Below are 17,555 nucleotides of genomic sequence, written 5' to 3'. Positions count from 1 at the left end.
ACCGGTCGTAACAGTCGCTTAGGCTTTTATATATATAGACTAGAGGCCTGATGAATGAAATTCATGCAAGGGACTCAGCCCTTGCAGCTGAGCTTCGTATGGAAGGTCGTCCCACTGTCCAGTCTAATTAGCATATTATGCTTTTATTATAATTAGAAAAATCTAGGAAATCAGACTCCTGCCCTAGAGATCACTGATGAAAACTAGAGTGTAACAGAACAGAATAGAACAATTCCAGGATGTAGGAGAGAGCAATGAAACAAGTTTTAAATTGCTGCTGTTTTATTATATGTAGTTCCTTAATGTATTTGCATGGCTGTTTTATGGAACAGAACAAGCACCATTTAATTCAGAACAAGTTTAGAGATCCATACTCCGGTTCATGGAAGGAAGGCCCAACTTGACAATGGAAAAAACTGCACACTGCTTGCTTTGTCTAAGGACTAAAAGCGTCATATCCCATGTATTCTGAAATGGGAACTATGCCAACAAAACTAAAAATCTCTATGTCTGTTCACTCAAGTGGAATGGAAGTTAAAGTTTCTGGATTCATCAAAGAGATATAACCACAATCATGACACATTACCAAAGGGCAAAGCTGAAGAGAAATATATCACAATGAAAGAAGTCATTTATTGAGCATATGCCAGTATTCATACCATACCCTTTGTCTGACCTTCATAAACTCTGAAAGCATAATTATTTCCATCTTATATAAAGAATTAAAAGCCCAGAAAGGTAATCTGCCCAAGACTTCAGCTAAACAGAAAGGTATTGATGCAACCTAGGCCTTGACTCACTTGGCTTTTTTCACTGCACCATGCTGCCATATGTTTAGTGTATTCTGGTAAAATTTTCCATTTCTCAATTCTTAGGCAATTGTAGCCAGTACAAGAAATGCTGTTTCATTTTTGCTTCCATAAGGTTTCACCAGAGATCTAAAACCCTTCTAATTGACTCCAATGTGCCATATAAATATTATCATCTTATGAATTATGGCATGTAAAGAATTGGGAGGCATGCATGTATGTATGGCAAGTAAAGAATTGCTACATAAATCTGGTTAAGAGGTGAAAAATATTTCTGGCTGAAATGTTCAGAAAAGCTTTATAAATGAGGCAGAACCTAAACTGGGTCTTAAAGAATGGGTAGAACTCTGAAAGACAATAATGAAAAGAAAACCTGTTCAGAGGACAACGAGCAAATCAGTTTGGCTTGGGCAAAAGACATGTACTTATGTACTCTTCTTCTTATGTATTCATTCTTAAAGAGAAGCAACACTTTGAAAAGATAGCTGGTGCCAGCCATATACTTTGTGTCTTAAACATAATAGGAAACACAATAAATGTGATTACGGAGGGTCCTGAAGGCCAGGCTCAAGAATTGAAACTTAAGCTTAATAAGCAATAAGAAAACAAATGGTTTTGAACAAATAAGACAATTGTTTAAACAGTGTCTGTAAGAATATTCTAAGCACTAGTATGTCATAAATAATGGAGGGGGGGAGAGACATTGTGATTCAACAGTGTTTTCTTGTAGAGAAATGGGATAAGGGAATAGTTTCTGTTTTCAATGAACTTCCAGTTGAATGTGCATGTTGGTGGTGGTAAAGGGTGAATGTAGAAGGCTCTGAGACACATAATAGGTGCATTAAAAAACTTACGGCACTAGCCGGTTTGGCTCAGTGGATAGAGCATCGGCCTGTGGACCAAAAGGTCTTGGGTTCGATTCCGGTCAAGGGCACGTACCACTTTTGCAGGTTCCTCTCTGGCCACGCCCTGGTTGGGGCTTGTTCAGGAGGCAACCATGATGGTTCTCTCTCTTTCCCTCTCTCTTCCACTCTTCCTAAGAATCAATGGGAAAATATCCTCCGGTGAGGATTAACAAAAAAAAAAAAAAATAGTAATAATAATTTACAATACAATGTGACATACTAGAATGAATGCATAAAAGGTTCTATGGAAACACAGGAAATAATAACTTACTCTGCCTGAAGGAGTTGTGCAATGCTTCAAGATGATATATGAGCTTAATTATAAAGTTGGGTTAAGAGTTAGCCAGGTGTTAAAAGGGAAGAAGTAATTTAAGCAAAAATAAGGAGATAAAAGAGCAGGATATATTCAGAGGACAATGAAGTGGAATGCAGAAAATATCCTTATGGTAGGTTGGAGTTGGATTATATTAGTAGGTCTAAACTCCTTCACTGGGGTCTTGAAAGTTTAGATTTTATCCTATACATGACATAAAGACTGGCAATTTTTAAAGCATGGAAATGACATGATTATAATTGTGCCATGGCTAATTCTGATACCACTCTGAAAGTCAAAATAGAAGAGAAAAACTGAGTTAGAGAAAGTAGAATCCATAATATCTGATAAGCAAATGGATTTGAAGGGAAAGATGCAATGAAACAAGTTTTATACTTAGGTTTTATGGCTGGTAGACTAGAAGAATGGTCTTAATAAAGACCAAACATCAAGAAGTCAAGATATGTAAAAAGGCAGGGAAATATCAGTAGTTTAGACAGGTTAAGGTGCTAGTAATAAGTATACACAAGTAGCAATGTCTATTGAGCAGCTAGAAATGAGACACTAATTTGTGGAAAGAGATCAGGAATAAAGACACAAATCTGAGAGTCACTCAAGTAGAGGTGAAAATGAGATAGTGAGTATACTTTTCAGAGAAGACTGACAAGTGCTGAGGATTGAACCATATTTAAGTGATTGAAGGGAGTAAAAAGATGATATACGGGGAAGAAAAAAGCGAAAGGTAAATAGTATGGTATAACAGAACATAGTTTTAAGAAGTTAGGGGGTGGTGGATCCGTTTCATCTTCATTACATATATTAGTGGGTGACCTTTAGTATACTTTTAGTAGAGCTACAGACAAGAAAGGGAAATGAAAGTCAAATTATAAAGAGAGATAATAAAGAGAAGATAAAAACTAAATGTCACAGGAAAATGAATTAAAAAGAAAATATGTTTAGATATTTTATATATATCTTTTTTATTGCTGTATATCACAGCTCAAAACAATTTTTAAAAAGCAAATGTAGATTTAAATTTTAGAAACAAAAACAAAACTATTTGTTATATATTGTATATAAGCATTAAACAAAGAATACTGGAAAAATATAAATCCATTTATGATAGTATAGTGAGGACTGGGGTTAATGGTCAAAGGGGGCTTAGTGAAGTTTCAACTTTTTACATACAGATGGAAGTAAATATAACTAATTGCTAATGATTTAATTCCAGGCATTGCTCTGTAATTGTCAAAATGGGATAGAGGTGATTGAGAAAAAGATGTCAACTGACAAAGAAAATGAGAAGTTGCTTTAATGGAAACTACGATGGTTATATAAATCAGAAGATAATAGAGGCAACATGATCCTATCAGAATATTCTCTAAAGGAATGTACATCTGTGATTGATAACACCCTCACAAAGTGAAGATTCTAATTCACTTTGCACGGCAGGAGGCAGGTAGGGAGAAGATTATTCTCCTTGCTTTTCCTTCATCTGACTATCATGGGGACACTGGCTACATTCCCTGCTTACTCACCAGGTGCAAGTCAGGGATGCAAAACAACCTCAACACATTCCTGAGTGTTTACTGCGAGACAGGGTACACAAAAGTCAGGTTTCCAGAAGCATTTCTCGGCAGGCCCAGACTTTGAACCTGAGGTCCATTCCTGCAGTTTGTTACCATATCCTTTGTATTCTCTATACAATTAATTCTAATTTTGAGAAACATTAGAGAAAGTAGATGGTGATAGAATAATATATGACAGACGCCTCCTTAAAATAGTGTGGCAATGAAGGAAAGAAAAATTGACCAAGGTTCAGAGAGCTTAATATAAAGGGTTTGAATTTATAAATGGTTATCATTTCAGGGCAATGATTTGTAAACCTAAATCATTCATGACACTAAAAAACAACCCCTTTCCCAACTACTCTCAATTTAAAAGGCTCGAATAATAAGTTTACATGAACAGTTGTTTATTGTTTATAAAATGAAAGGCAAAAAAATGAAAGGCAAAATACGTATCTATCATCTACCTATCTACTTACCTATCTATCCTTTCCACCTACAAATACTGCAATTGCTAAACTAAATTTAGTTACTCACAAAAGACAAGGCAATTCAACTTCATATATAAATTGCCATTGGTTTAAAAATCCCGAAAGACTGAGTGGTATAAACTGAACATACCATTCATGTTACAATTAAACACCATCTTAATTTTATTTGACAGTCATGGAACACAAATCTCACCAGAATTTAAGTTCCATATGAGCATTTTTTGGTTATGGTTACTACCATATACAAGGGCCTAGAATGATACCGAGCATATGTAGGCACTCAAAGAAATCAACATATGGGTAAGTTTAGGAGGTAAATTCTGCCCCTCAAAAATTGCCACGCAAAGACAAACTGGGGGGGAAGCCAAAGTCATGGCAAGAATTATGGGCCCCAACAGGCTGACATTTTATTCTGTTAGGCCTGTGAGTATTCCTCAAATGAACCCATCAAGTATCTTTGTGTTCAACCTGCATATTGAATCAGCCCAGATTAATATCTATAATAATAAAAGCATAATATGCTAATTAGACCAGACATCCTTCCAGACAACCTTCCGAACAAAGACGGGGCTGCAAGGGAAGCCCGGGTCCCAGGTGCCTGCCAGCTGCCAGAGGGAAGCAGGTGCCGGCAGCCCGGGGGAAGGAAAGCCTACTCTGGCATGAATTTCGTGCATCAGGCCTCTAGTAGTAACTATGAAAGAGATGGGGAGAAAATTGCCACACTGGTTTTTTATATTAGAATCTTAAGTAACTTATGTGCGCCTAATATATGAATAACATTTTATTGTTTTATAAAGTTCTTACACCTCTTCTCATGTTACAGTCCTGTGAGAAAGAATATTCCCATTTTATAAATGACGATGTATATAACCTCAGAACTTAACTCGAAAGTCACATAGCTAGTAAGTAGCAAAATGAGAATTTCAAGATTTTGATCTCTAAATTAACCCAAGCTTTTCTCACTAAACTGTACTACCTCTTATCATGAAATAATCCCTTATGTTTTTTTTTTAAATATATTTTATTGATTTTTTACAGAGAGGAAGGGAGAGGGATCGAGAGCTAGAAACATCAATGAGAGAGAAACATCGACCAGCTGCCTCCTGCACACCCCCTACTGGGGATGTGCCCGCAACCAATGTATATGCCCTTGACCGGAATCGAACCTGGGACCTTCCAGTCCGCAGACCGACGCTCTATCCACTGAACCAAACCGGTTTTGGCCCCTTATGGTTTAAGGTAGTGTTTGCAACCACATCAGAAACACCTGGAAAGCTTTTGAAACTATAAATGCTCAGGACCAGAAATTTGTGATCTAATTGGTCTTGAGCCATCCATCCATCCATACTTTAAAATGCTCCCCAGGTGATTCTAATGTGGAGGCAGATTGACAACTACTGATTTAATAACAGATAATAAAGGTCTTTTAATACCATCTTAAGAATCTACCTTGAGGTATGTCTAAAAGGTAAAGGTTAGGGTAAGCCCATATTACAGTCACCTGCTTGGGTAAATGCAGCCAGAATTTCTATGTTTCTGTTGAGAAATTTTAAATGCCTCACTAGCACTCCTTGGCTTTTTACTTTTATGGAAATCTCCAAAGAGCATATGAAAAGCAGGTCAGCTTTTGGACACACAAACTTTTCTAAAAGTCACTCACATAAAAGTCAAAGCAGCAGGCCCTCAGTGGAAAAAAAATATTTAATTACCAAATACCCTGCACCAGAGTAGAATATTATCTGATTGAAATTGGCAGTGATAGAAGGTGGTCTCCTGGGGGCATATTTTAGAGGTCCTATGCAATTTGCCATTTTCTAAATTGTAAGAAGACAAACAAACAAACAAAAAACTGGTAAGTTATCAGACCCCCTAGACAACTGAGGAAAAAGAAAAAAAAAAAATCATGTAGTATTTTATTTATAAAACAAATATGTATTGATGACCCGTGGAGTACAAGGCTTTGTTCTAGCATTCAAAATAAATACTGATGACTAAGTTTCTGCCTTCCTGGAGCCTGTAGATTATTTACACACAAAAAAGTTGTCAATAAGTTTGACCTGAATGCTGACCTCATGGTCAGCTGAATGGACCATTGGGTAATCCCAGCTGGGAAAAAAAGTCAGCAACATGATTTCTATTAACTTAGATGTCTCAAAACTCTAAGCTCCAAAGGAAATGTCCCATTCTGGGAGGCGTTGCTCTCTTGGGTGATTTGTGTTCTGGTTGTTGGTGGATCCAAACAGCGTTTAACCAGATAGAATCGCAACTAAGGGAGGCGCCTTTCATTTGACACCTTAGAGCCGGGACCTTTGCTCAGCACAAAGAGCAGGACAGGGCCACTGGCTGAGCTCGGTGGCAAGTGGCCCTTGAGAGTTGTCACCATCAGTACGTGCATTTAGCCTGTAGCGTTGGCTATGCCAGGAAGCTAAGACCAGACGAGGGGGAAACTGTGGACTAAGGCTCCAAAAAGTCAAGGTAGAACCCAAGGACTAGAATTTGAACAGCAGAGGGCGATGCATCCGATTTCACAAAAAGTTTTATGGACTGGAGCCCCAACCCCCCCCCCCCCCCCCGCCCCCAGGAATGGGCAAGTGGCCCCAACATAAGATGAAACTTCCTCGTGAACTCAATGAAATAGTCAAATAGGCTAAGTGTTCGGTGCTGGGCTCCGGGGGTTTGTTTTCCGTAACCTCTACACTTCGGTGTGACCGTTCAAGCTCCCGGGCGGACACTCCTGACCTTACCGACTGGGAGTGGGGATGGGTCGAGGGGGAAGGAGGGCTGAAGTCAGCCTGTCGGGCTTTCCAAAAGATGGCTTATCCTTAGATTTTTTTTTGGAAAGAGCCTTGAAATTAACTGTAGGAGGATCATTCCCTTTTTAAGACAGTCTGGTTCTTCTTGCCAGTGACATCGCTGACAAACACGTTACAGCACAGTTGCGGGGGGGGGGGGGGAGGAGAATACAAAATAGGAAAAAGAAACTCCTGCTGTGGGTTCAAACGACTCCCTCCCCTTTCAAAGCGGCGTTCCCACAATACGAAACGCTCCTCCTTAACGAAGTTTCGCTGTAAGTCTGCGCACCCCGGCCACCGGCTCGGTCCCCCAAGTACGGACTCCAAACTTTCTGCCCCTCATCCGGCCCCAGGCCCCGGGACTCCTGCCCGCCCGCCCGCCCGCCCGCCGGGCTCGGTGGACGGACGAAGCGCCTCGAGGCCGGCGCGGGCAGGGCCAGGCTATCCGCGGCTCGCGTGCGCCCCCAAAGCTGCCCCTACCTGTCCAGCATCTGCTGTAGGGCTTGGTCCGGCATCTTCCGTGGAGCCGGAGCACTCGCCTCTCCAGGGGACCCGGGCCGGGACGGCCGGGCCCAGGGACAATAGCACTGAGAAGCGGCGGAGTAGGCCTCAGTCCCGCGGCGGCCACGAACCCGCCTCCCAGCCTCCGGGGTCAGCTCTGCGAGCCCGGCGGCGGCGCTGCGCGGCCTGCGGGCGTCCGGAGGAGGCGGCGGGGAGCGAGGAGGAGGAGCCTGGGGCGAGGAGGCGACGATCGCAGCCCGGGTTCCTGCCCGTCGGCCCGGGGGTTCCGGTCCATGGACCGCGGGCGCCGAGTTGCTGCCGGCGGAGGAGCTACCTCTGTGAGGTAAGAGTCCCCGCCTCCGTGCGCGCCGGGGTCACGACGCAGGGCGGCCCAGAGCAGCCTGGGAGATGTAGTCCTCGGACCGTCCCCGCCGGAGGCTGCACAGCCCGCCCCGACCACCGCCGCCGCGCCCATCGCCGCCCGGCCGGCGCCCTCCCGTTTCCTTCCTCCCGGGGGGAAAATGTGCTTTGGGCCGCTTTCCAGGAAGCTGCAGGATGTGCCGCTCCGCTGTCAGTAGCAACAAGGTCAGCCCTCCCTGCCTGTTTCTTTCCTTCTCAGCTCTTGCCTTCAGGTGGGACCGAGCCAGGTGAGGGGAGGGGGCTCCTGGGCCATTTCTCGGGTCTCCAGCTCCGGCCGCGGCATCGGTCATCGTGGCGGGGGTTGGGGGTGGCACCAATGACTGCTGGAGCCCTCGGCGCAGGGGCCAGCCCCTGCCGCGCCTGAGCTCCTTTTGGGGAGTTACACAAGCCTCGCAAGGGATCGGATGCTCTAATGCTGATGTTATTCCTGTGGGGCGGGTGGGCAGGGACTGCCTGGACCAGCCGGTTCCCACCCGAACCAAGTGTGTTTGGGGGTGGGGGGTGGGGGTGGGGAGAAAATAGGATCTCTCCCTCTCCACGAACCTCCTAAAATGCGCCTGGGCTTTCAAGCGCTCGCCGACGGTCTCCAAATGGAACACGTTGGTGAATAAACAGCTCTTGCTTACTCAGCTGTGGGTTGTCAGGGGTGTTTGTTTCTCTCTCCGCTGCTGGTCACTGTTAACCATTTCTGGTCGCCTTGACACCTCCAAGCAGGTGGATATGTGTGTGTGTGTGTGTGTGTGTGTGTGTGTGTGTCTCGAGGTGGGGGGTGATCAAAAGGGAAAATAATAATAAATCACTGATTGGGGTTATTATCTGACGCTCTAGGGGGGCAGCTTTGGCGGGAGGAAGGAGTCCTGTGGCGTTCTTTAGTGCTGCGCTTGGTAGGACGTCTGGTAGTTTTCCCTTGGTTATGCCTCATTTCTGCTGCAAGATATTTGATTTTTCTTGAAGTTAAAACGTCTTGTGTAAGCCTCCCTCCTTTTTAAGCCCCCCTCCCCCTTTTAAAGGTAGAATTTTAAAATCAGCTGTTAATTCTCTGTTTAAAGTTTGCTTCCTGAATATATTTGAACTGGAGTGTACCTTGCCAGCGAGGGAAAAGTAACTTGTGTCCAGAAGTTTATTTGGCCTCCAATTTCTGAAAGATGCTTTTATGAAAGGCTTTGAGAATTTACATGACGAATTATAATGAATGCTTCACTTTTTTTCTTAGGAGATGAGAAACAGGCCCCGCGAGGGGATGGGCTGTGTTTCATTTAATCAGGGTGTTTGATATTTTAAATTCCTATTTACTGCTCCTCCTACTGTATAAGCCTTCTCTTACTGTGTATTTATCTCTTAAGCAATAGTTAGCCACAAGAGATGAATATATGCATTCCGCTCAAAAAAATAGAATTTGATCCTACTTTGTTAATTAAGTAGGCCAGTGCAAACTCGATTTAGTTTTATGATTTACACTAAATGTAAAGGAGTTCTCACCTCATCTTAGAATATCTATATGAGCCCCAAATTGGAAAGTAATATGACACAGTTATTTTGATAGCAAAGCTGTGTGCAGATTAACTTTTTTTTTTTCCCCAAAAAAAGGATTTGATATTAGCATTTGCATGAAAATTCTGTTTCCTGGCTATGTCACAAATCCTTTGAAATAGAAAAAAAAAAAAAGGAAATACTGTTTTTCATCTTAGGAGTGATTAGCACCTGACCTAGTAATTTCACTCCTTGGTATCTATCCATGAGAAATAGAAACATATGTCTATACAAAGACCTGTATGCAACTGTTCATAGCAGCATTATTCCCAATAGCCAAAAAGTGGAAACAACCGAAATACCCATCAGCCAATGAATGAATAAACCAAATGTGGTATAGCCATGCAATAGAATATTATCAGGTGTGAACAAGGAATGAAGTTCTGATACACATGACAACATGGATGAATTTTGAAAACATTATGCTAAGTGAAAGGAGCCAGTCACACAAAAAACCCACATCTTGTACCATTCCATTTATGCTAAATGTTAAGAATAAACAAGTTCAGATATAGAGATTAGTGGTTGCCTAGGGCTGTAAGGGCTGGAGAGAAATGGGAATAGACTACCAATGGATATGAGGTTTCTTATTGGGGTGATGAAACTCTTTCAGACTTAAAGTTGTAATGGTAATACACATGGTAAATTCTATTTCAGTTTTAAAAATAAAAAATAAAACAAAATTAGATTCTGGTGATGGTGGCACAGCTCTGTAAGTATACTAAAAGAAATTGAATTGTACACTTAACATGAGTGAATTATGTAGTGTGTAAATTACATCTCAATAAAGCTGTTAACAAATGTAATTAGCTACATATAAAATGTTCAGAGGGCAGCTAAGGAGAAATAGATAACTGATAATTCTTCATTATCAAACTTTAATTTTTATCAAATTTTAATTCTTCATTATCAAACTTTAATTTTTTAATATTTCTAAATTAGTATGGGAAAAATAATGGTTAATAAAACTCATGAAATAAATTACTTCCTAGCATTTGAAAGAGGCACACATATACCCTGAATTTCAGTATTGTCTATCAATATTGTCTTGGCTCTTGCATTTTTAAATAAGACTCAGAATAATAGGAATTATAATTTACTTTCTGATTTTGAAGGGAAAAAAGTCTTAATTATTTAGATCTTAGTCTGACCAAAAAAAAAGTTGAAATGCACGCCTGCATTTTACATGAGGTTTAGGTCTATGGTAACTGATATTTAGCCAAGAGAGTAACATGACTACAGCCAAAAATGTATTTTCCTAAATGATATATTTTGAAATAGAAATTAATCTACTGAAAATATTTAAAGATTCTCCCAACTTCCGAGGACAAGAATAAGGATTGACAAGGTAGAATTATCCTAAAGAGTTATGGAATATAATATTAATAAACCAGTAATGGATTTAGAATGGAACTGCTCTAAATATGTCAGGGAATTTAAGATAGTATGTTACTTTAATCTCCTCCTGTCACATTTATTTTGAACAGTCTGCCAAAAAGGGGCCCTGAAGGTATTCCATAAAGATAGTATAAAGTATCCAGGTACCTCCAAGGAGAATTGTCAATTACCAAATTTGAAAAGAAACTGGCCTAAGCGATCATTACGACCAAACAACCAGAAAGAACAACTGGTCGACCAGTCACTATGATGAGCACTGACCACCAGGGGCCAGATGCTCAATGCAGGAGCTGTCCCCTGGTGGTCAGTGAGCTCCCACGGCCTTTCTTCCCCCCGCCGCCCCCCTGCTAGACAACCTCCCGAGGCCCCTCCCCCCACTGGCCAACCTCCCACAGCCCCTCCCCCCACCACCGCTGGCCAACCTCCCCCAGTCTTTCCCTTGGGGCCCCAATTGGGGGGCCGGCCGGCCAACCTCCCAGGATCCCTCTACCCGGCTGGCCGGCTGGCCCCCTGATAGGCCTTGATCGCTGGCCAGGCAGAGGGACCCCATCTGTGCACGAATTTGTGCACCAGGCCTCTAGTTATATATAGAAAAAGAGAGCTTTGTGAAACAAGGGAAATTTAGGCTCTACCTTGTAGCAATAGGAGGAATTATTTAGGTGAAGAGGTAGAGAAAGGTCTTGAGTCTGGATAAAGATGAAAAGATACTGATAAAGGAGTTAACCTTTATAACTGTAGGTCTCTGTTGAGTTAAGGGTGGACAATAAGGTTGGCTGGTTAAATAGGGAAGTTAAAAGGCCTTGAATTTATTAATTCTTTTATCAAATATTTATTGAATAGGCACCATTTGTGTGACAGGCACTAAGCTAGACACTGAGGATACAATAATGAGCAAAAACCTTTGTGGAGTTTATAGTTTATAGTGGGAGAGAGAGGAAATCACATGAATACATTTTAATTTTAAAAATGTGGTACACAGTGTTATGAGATGTTAAAAAGAGTTAGGGATTTGACCTAGGCAGAGGGTTCAGAAAAGGTTCTCTCTGTAACTGTCCATTGTGCTGAGGCCTGAAGAAGACTAGAAGTTAACTAGATTAAGGAAGGAGGGAAGAGCTTCATAGGCCAAAGAACAGTATATGCAAATACCCTGTGAAGGAAACCTTTATGATGAATAGTAGTAACTGACACAGAGAGGGGACTTGGGGCAAGATGGGACCAAAATGGTCAATCGAGTGATAATCTCTGAATAGCTTCGTAGGCCCATTTTAGGAATTTTGCCCTTATCCTAGAATCCTGCTAAGAGGAGTTTGGCTATAAGAAATCAACTTCATTCTGTAGGAAGTAGGAGCTTAACTTATTGGTGTTCCTAAACCTGCTATGATTTGGAGAAATCCGATCCACGTGCCTTTAGTTGTGCCCAATAAACTGTTGTTTTTTTAAGCAAGTGTCCTTAGTGATTATTAGGCCAATGGTATCTCTGCAGAAATACTGCAGTTCAACTCGAGCCTGGGTTGAAATCTTAGCATTGCCACTCAGAAGCTCAGCGACTTTGGGTAGGTTATTATATCTCTTTAAGCCAAAGTTTCCTCATCTCCGGGGAGAACTATAGAACCTACCTCATTGAGTTACTAGAAGGATTAAATAAGAAATTTCATTTAAATTGTTCATTATAATGCTGAGTACCTGGTTAAGAGTTCCATTGGTGTTAGCCCTTAATTATTACTAAAAATTCTTGTTTTTTTTTTAAATATATTTTATTGATTTTTTACAGAGAGGAAGGGAGAGAGATAGAGAGTTAGAAACATTGATGAGAGAGAAATATCGATCAGCTGCCTCCTGCACACACCCTATTGGGGATGTGCCCGCAACCAAGGTACATGCCCTTGATCAGAATCAAACCTGGAACCCTTCAGTCCGCAGGCCGACGCTCTATCCACTGAGCCAAACTGGTTAGGGCATTGCTAAAAATTCTTGAGCAAAATGAGAATGATTTAGGGGGATTAATCTTGGCAGTGATATGCATGTGTGGGTTGAAAACAAAGACAAGTTAGGCCTGGGCTGGGTTTCAGTAACTTGCCTATGGTCTGCAACTGTTGTCAAGTTTGCTTTAACACAGCTATAAATTTTTGAAGATGCTTAGATAAGCTTAACATTATATACTAACTAATTCTCAAGTATATAATGTCCAGGGGCTTCTCTGAAGGAATTTTTTTGGGATACCTTGTTCCCCAGAATACATTTTATTGGATTAGCATCTATAGATTTAACTGGATTACTTTGATCTATTTTTTAAAAATTACTCCTCATCCAAGGATATGTTTTTATTGATTTTGGAGAGGAAGGGAGAGAGAAAGATAGAGACATACCGATCAGTTGCCTCCTATACGTGTTTCAACTGGGGATGTAATCTGCGACCTGGGTATGTGACTTAACTGGGATTTGAACCTGTAACATATTGGTGTACAGGACGGTGCTCCAACCAACTGAGCTACAGGGTTCAATAGACTTTTAACCCGGGACAGAGGCTTCACTGCCACTTGTGGAGGACTGTCTAAAGCTGTCTTACTTGCTACTCACAGAATAGAAGCCTTTACAAAGAGTAAATAATTTTTACCCAAAAACATGATCATTTACTAATTTGCCTTTTCTGCCTCCTCATCCATATGTTGGAAGACCCATTTCTTGACATAATCCTTGCTTAAATTCCTCCCTCCTGGTTGTTTCCCTGGGATATGCAGTGGTGTGTCACGGGTAGGCAAAAGTCACAGGATAACATGCCACATCTTCTTGTATCTTGTTCCAGGAGTATTTATGGGAAAATGTATATGTAAATAATTATTGAGATTAATATAAAATAATATTGAATGCTAACTGTAATTGAAAAATAAATTTTTTATCTACTTTGTTTATTTATTGAATTTATTGGGGTGACATTGGTTAATTGAATTATATAGGTTTCAGGTGTACAATTTTATAATACATCATATGTACATTGTATTGTGTGTTCACCACCCCAAGTTGTCTCCTTTGAAAAATAAAAAAATAATTATTTTTCTTTATTTTTTTTTTTAAAATATTTCTTTATTGATTTCAGAGAGGAAGTGAGGAGAGAGAGAGAGAAACAACAGTGATGAGAGAGAATCATTGATGAGCTGCCTCCTGCACACCCCCGACTGGGGATGGAGCCCACAACCCAGGCATGTGCCCTTGGCCAGAATCGAACCTGGGACTCTTCAGTCTGCAGGCTGACACTCTATCCACTGAACCAAGCCGGCTAGGGCAATTATTTTTCTTTTTAAACAAACATGGATGTCACAGAGCAGCAGTTCTCAGAATGTGGTCTATCAGACCCCCTCAGGCTCCTTGAGAACTTTTCCAGGGGGGTATGTGAGATCAAGACTATTTTCATAAGAATACTAAAACATTATTTGCTTTTTTTTTTCACTGCATTGGCATTTACACTGATGGTGGAGGAAACTGCTTGTACCTTAGGACTATTAAAGGCATTGGCACCAGATTGTACTAATGGTTATATATTCTTCACTACTATGCACATGCAGTCAAAATAGAACAAAAGTTCACTTAAGAATCCTTGATTAGCCGAAGCCGGTTTGGCTCAGTGGATAGAGCGTCGGCCTGTGGACTCGAGGGTCCCGGGTTCGATTCCGGTCAAGGGCATATGCCTTGGTTGCGGGCACATCCCCGGTGGGGGGTGTGCGGGAGGCGGCTGGTCGATGTTTCTCTCTCGTCGATGTTTCTGGCTCTCTGTCCCTCTCTCTTCCTCTCTGTAGAAAATCAATAAAACATATTAAAAAAAAAAAAAAAAGAATCCTTGATTAAGCAATAATTTTTTATTTTATTAAATCTTGATGCTTGAATACAGATGTTTTTAATATTCTGTGTGATGAAATGGAAAATATGCACACTTCTGGTGCATCCAAACTATAATACTTGTCTCAGAGAAAAACATATGATTAAGATGCAGGCCAAACTGGCTGCTCATGGCACACTATTTTTACCTCAAAGACTGACAATCAAAATTCTAAACTTTTGAGCTGTTAAGAAAGTGAAACGACATCTAACAGAATGGGAGAAAAATTTTGGAAATTATGTATTTGAAAAGGGACTGGTATCTAGAATATATAAAGATTTATAAAAAGTATATTTTTTAATTGATTTCAGAGAGGAAGGGAGAGGGAGAGAGAGATAGAAACATTAATGATGAGAGAGAATCATTGATCGGCTGCCTCCTGCACGTCCCCAACACTGGAGATAGAGCCTGTAATGTAGGCATGTGCCCTGACCTGGAATCAAACCGTGATTTCCTGGTGCATAGCTCCATGCTCACCCATGAGCCATACCCGCTGGGCTATAAAGATTTTTTACAACTCAATAATAGAAAGGCAAATAACCCAATTGAAAAATTGATAAAGGATCTGGAATAGACATTTCTCCAAAGATATACAAATGACCAGTAAGCACCGCCAACATTAGCCATTAGGGAAATGCAAATCAAAACCACAGTGAGATGCCACTTCACTCTCACTAGGATGACTATAATAAAAAGATGAATAATAACACACGGTGAGACTGAAGAAATTGGAGCTGTAGTACACTGCTGTTGGGAAGGTGAAATGGCGTGGCCCCTTCAGAAATGGTCTGGCACTTCCTCAAAATGTTAAGCATAAAGTTTTCCTATAACCCAGCAATTCTACCCCCAGGTATAGACCAAAGAGAAATGAAAACATATGTCTACACAAAAACTTGTACATGAATGTTCATAGCTGCATTATTCATGATAGCCAAAAAGTGGAGCAAACCAAATGTTCACCAACTGATGAATGGATAGATAAAATGTGCTATGTTCATACAATGGACTATTATCCTATATAATAAAGAGGTAATATGCAAATTGACTGTCACACCCTCACAAGATGGCTGCCTACAACCAGGCCGGCAGGGGGGTTAGTGAGGGACGACCAAACGACTGCACAAGCATTGAGGGGCAACTAGGCTGGCGGGGGTGAGGGAGCAGTTGGGGGTGACCAGGCTGGCAGGCATGGCAGTTAGGGGCAACAGGCAGGCAGGCAGGTGAGCGATTAGGAGCCAGTGGTTCAGGATTGTGAGAGGGATGTCCCCGGGATTGGGCCTAAACCAGCAGTCAGACATCCCCCAAGGAGTCCCGGATTGGAGAGGGTGAAGGCTGGGCTGAGGGGACGAATTTCGTGCACCAGGCCTATAGTCCTATATAATAAAAGGCTAATATGCATATCGATCGAATGGTGCATGAATTTCGTGCACCAGGCCGATAGTCCTCTATAATAAAAGGCTGATATGCAAATTGACCGAACGGTGGAACGACTGGTTGCTATGACACGCACTGACCACCAGGGGGCAGACACTCAACGCAGGAGCTGCCCCCTGGTGGTCAGTGCGCTCACACAGGGGGAGCGCCGCTCAGCCAGAAGCCCTGAACCAGGCTTATGGCTGGCTAGTGCAGTGGCAGTGGTGGGAAGCTCTCCTGCCTCTGGGTCAGTGCTAAGGATGTCTGACTGCTGGCTTAGGCCTACATCCCCCGAGGGTTTCCGGATTGTGAGAGGGTGCAAACCGGGACCCCCCCCCCCCAAGTGCATGAATTTCATGCACTGGGCCTCTAGTCTATAATAAAAGTGTAATATGCTAATTAGACCCAACAGCTGAATGACCTTCTGGACATCCTTCCAGAAGAAGCCGTGGCTGCGAGGGCCAAGCCCCTTGCACGAATTTCGTGCATCGGGCCTCTAATACTTTATAATACATTTAGGTGAAAGGGGAAAAATAATGAGCATTAAGAACCAGAGGAAAAACTGTGAATCATTTCATTAGGAAGAAAGAGGAAAAGATAATCTTCCTGAAAGTCAAATATCAGTAAGTCAAAATATTGCTAAAAATGTGAGTACCAAGATTTTCTTATGAATCAAACTTAACACTATACTACTCTTTTGATTTTAAAGTAAAATTTGAAGAACGCTTCTGTAATTTTGTGCATCAGTGGTAAACATAGCTTTCACTTTACTTTCTATTTACTTCTCTAGGTAGCTACCACCAGCACCTTTGCCCTGTCCTGCCTGGATGATACAATAGCTGATCTTCTAATCAACTGTCTCTCTGTTTCCACTCTTAGGCTCACCATGGTCTGTTCTTCACACAGAACCCCGATGGTCTTTTTAAAGCATAAATCAAATCATGTCGTTGCCTTGCTTAAAACTCCCCAGGGGATTCCAATCATACTTAGAACAAAACCCAAACTCTTAGTTTAGCTCAAAAGGCTCCACATAGCCCTAGTTGGTTTTGCTCAGTGGATAGAGCATCAGCCTGTGACTAAAGGGTCCAGGGTTTGATTCCGGTCAAGGGCACATGCCCGGGTTGTGGGCTCAATCCCCATTGTGGGGCATGCAGGAGGCAGCTGATCAATGATTCTCTCTCATCATTGATGTTTCTATCTCTCTCCCTTTCCCTTCCTCTCTGAAATCAATAATATAAATATTTATTAAGGCTCTACATGATGTGGCTTTTGCCTACCTTTCAGACCTCATCTTGTACCACTTCCCTCCTTGTTTACTTGCTCTCTAGCTACAATTGATTAGATGTTTTTCCAAAGCTGGGGTCAGAAAACTAAGACAAGGGCCCAATTTTGCCAGAAGCCTACTTTTATCCTGCCAGGGAACTAAGGGTTTTTACATTTTAAAAGAATTTTAAAACAACTGCAACAAAAAGAACAAAAACAAAGAATACACAAGAGACCTTATGTGATTTGCAATGCCTAACATTCTATGTGGCCCTTTTACA

At 41.7% G+C, this 17,555-nt stretch overlaps 2 protein-coding genes across 3 annotated transcripts in view; one reads left to right on the top strand and one right to left on the bottom strand.

The window, feature by feature from the left end:
- MARCHF5 (membrane associated ring-CH-type finger 5) overlaps positions 1–7,750 on the bottom strand; it is a 49,353-nt gene extending 41,603 nt beyond the window's left edge. The window contains exon 1 of the mRNA XM_054729149.1: positions 7,359–7,750. Within this exon, the coding sequence (XP_054585124.1) occupies positions 7,359–7,393 (35 nt within the window). The 5' untranslated portion in view covers positions 7,394–7,750. The remainder of the gene's footprint in view (positions 1–7,358) is intronic.
- Positions 7,751–7,796: 46 nt separating this feature from the next.
- The window catches only part of CPEB3 (cytoplasmic polyadenylation element binding protein 3), a 175,391-nt gene continuing 165,632 nt past the window's right edge, over positions 7,797–17,555 (top strand). For both annotated transcript variants that reach the window (XM_028133198.2, XM_028133196.2), the window contains exon 1: positions 7,797–7,964. The gene's annotated coding sequence lies outside the window, so the exon portion shown is untranslated. The remainder of the gene's footprint in view (positions 7,965–17,555) is intronic.

Source organism: Eptesicus fuscus, chromosome 17 (assembly GCF_027574615.1).
Source record: "Eptesicus fuscus isolate TK198812 chromosome 17, DD_ASM_mEF_20220401, whole genome shotgun sequence".
In the NCBI taxonomy this organism is placed as follows: Eukaryota; Metazoa; Chordata; class Mammalia; order Chiroptera; family Vespertilionidae; genus Eptesicus; species Eptesicus fuscus.
The sequence above is the reverse complement of the archived record's forward strand: the minus strand, read 5'-3'. Positions and strand labels throughout refer to the sequence as shown.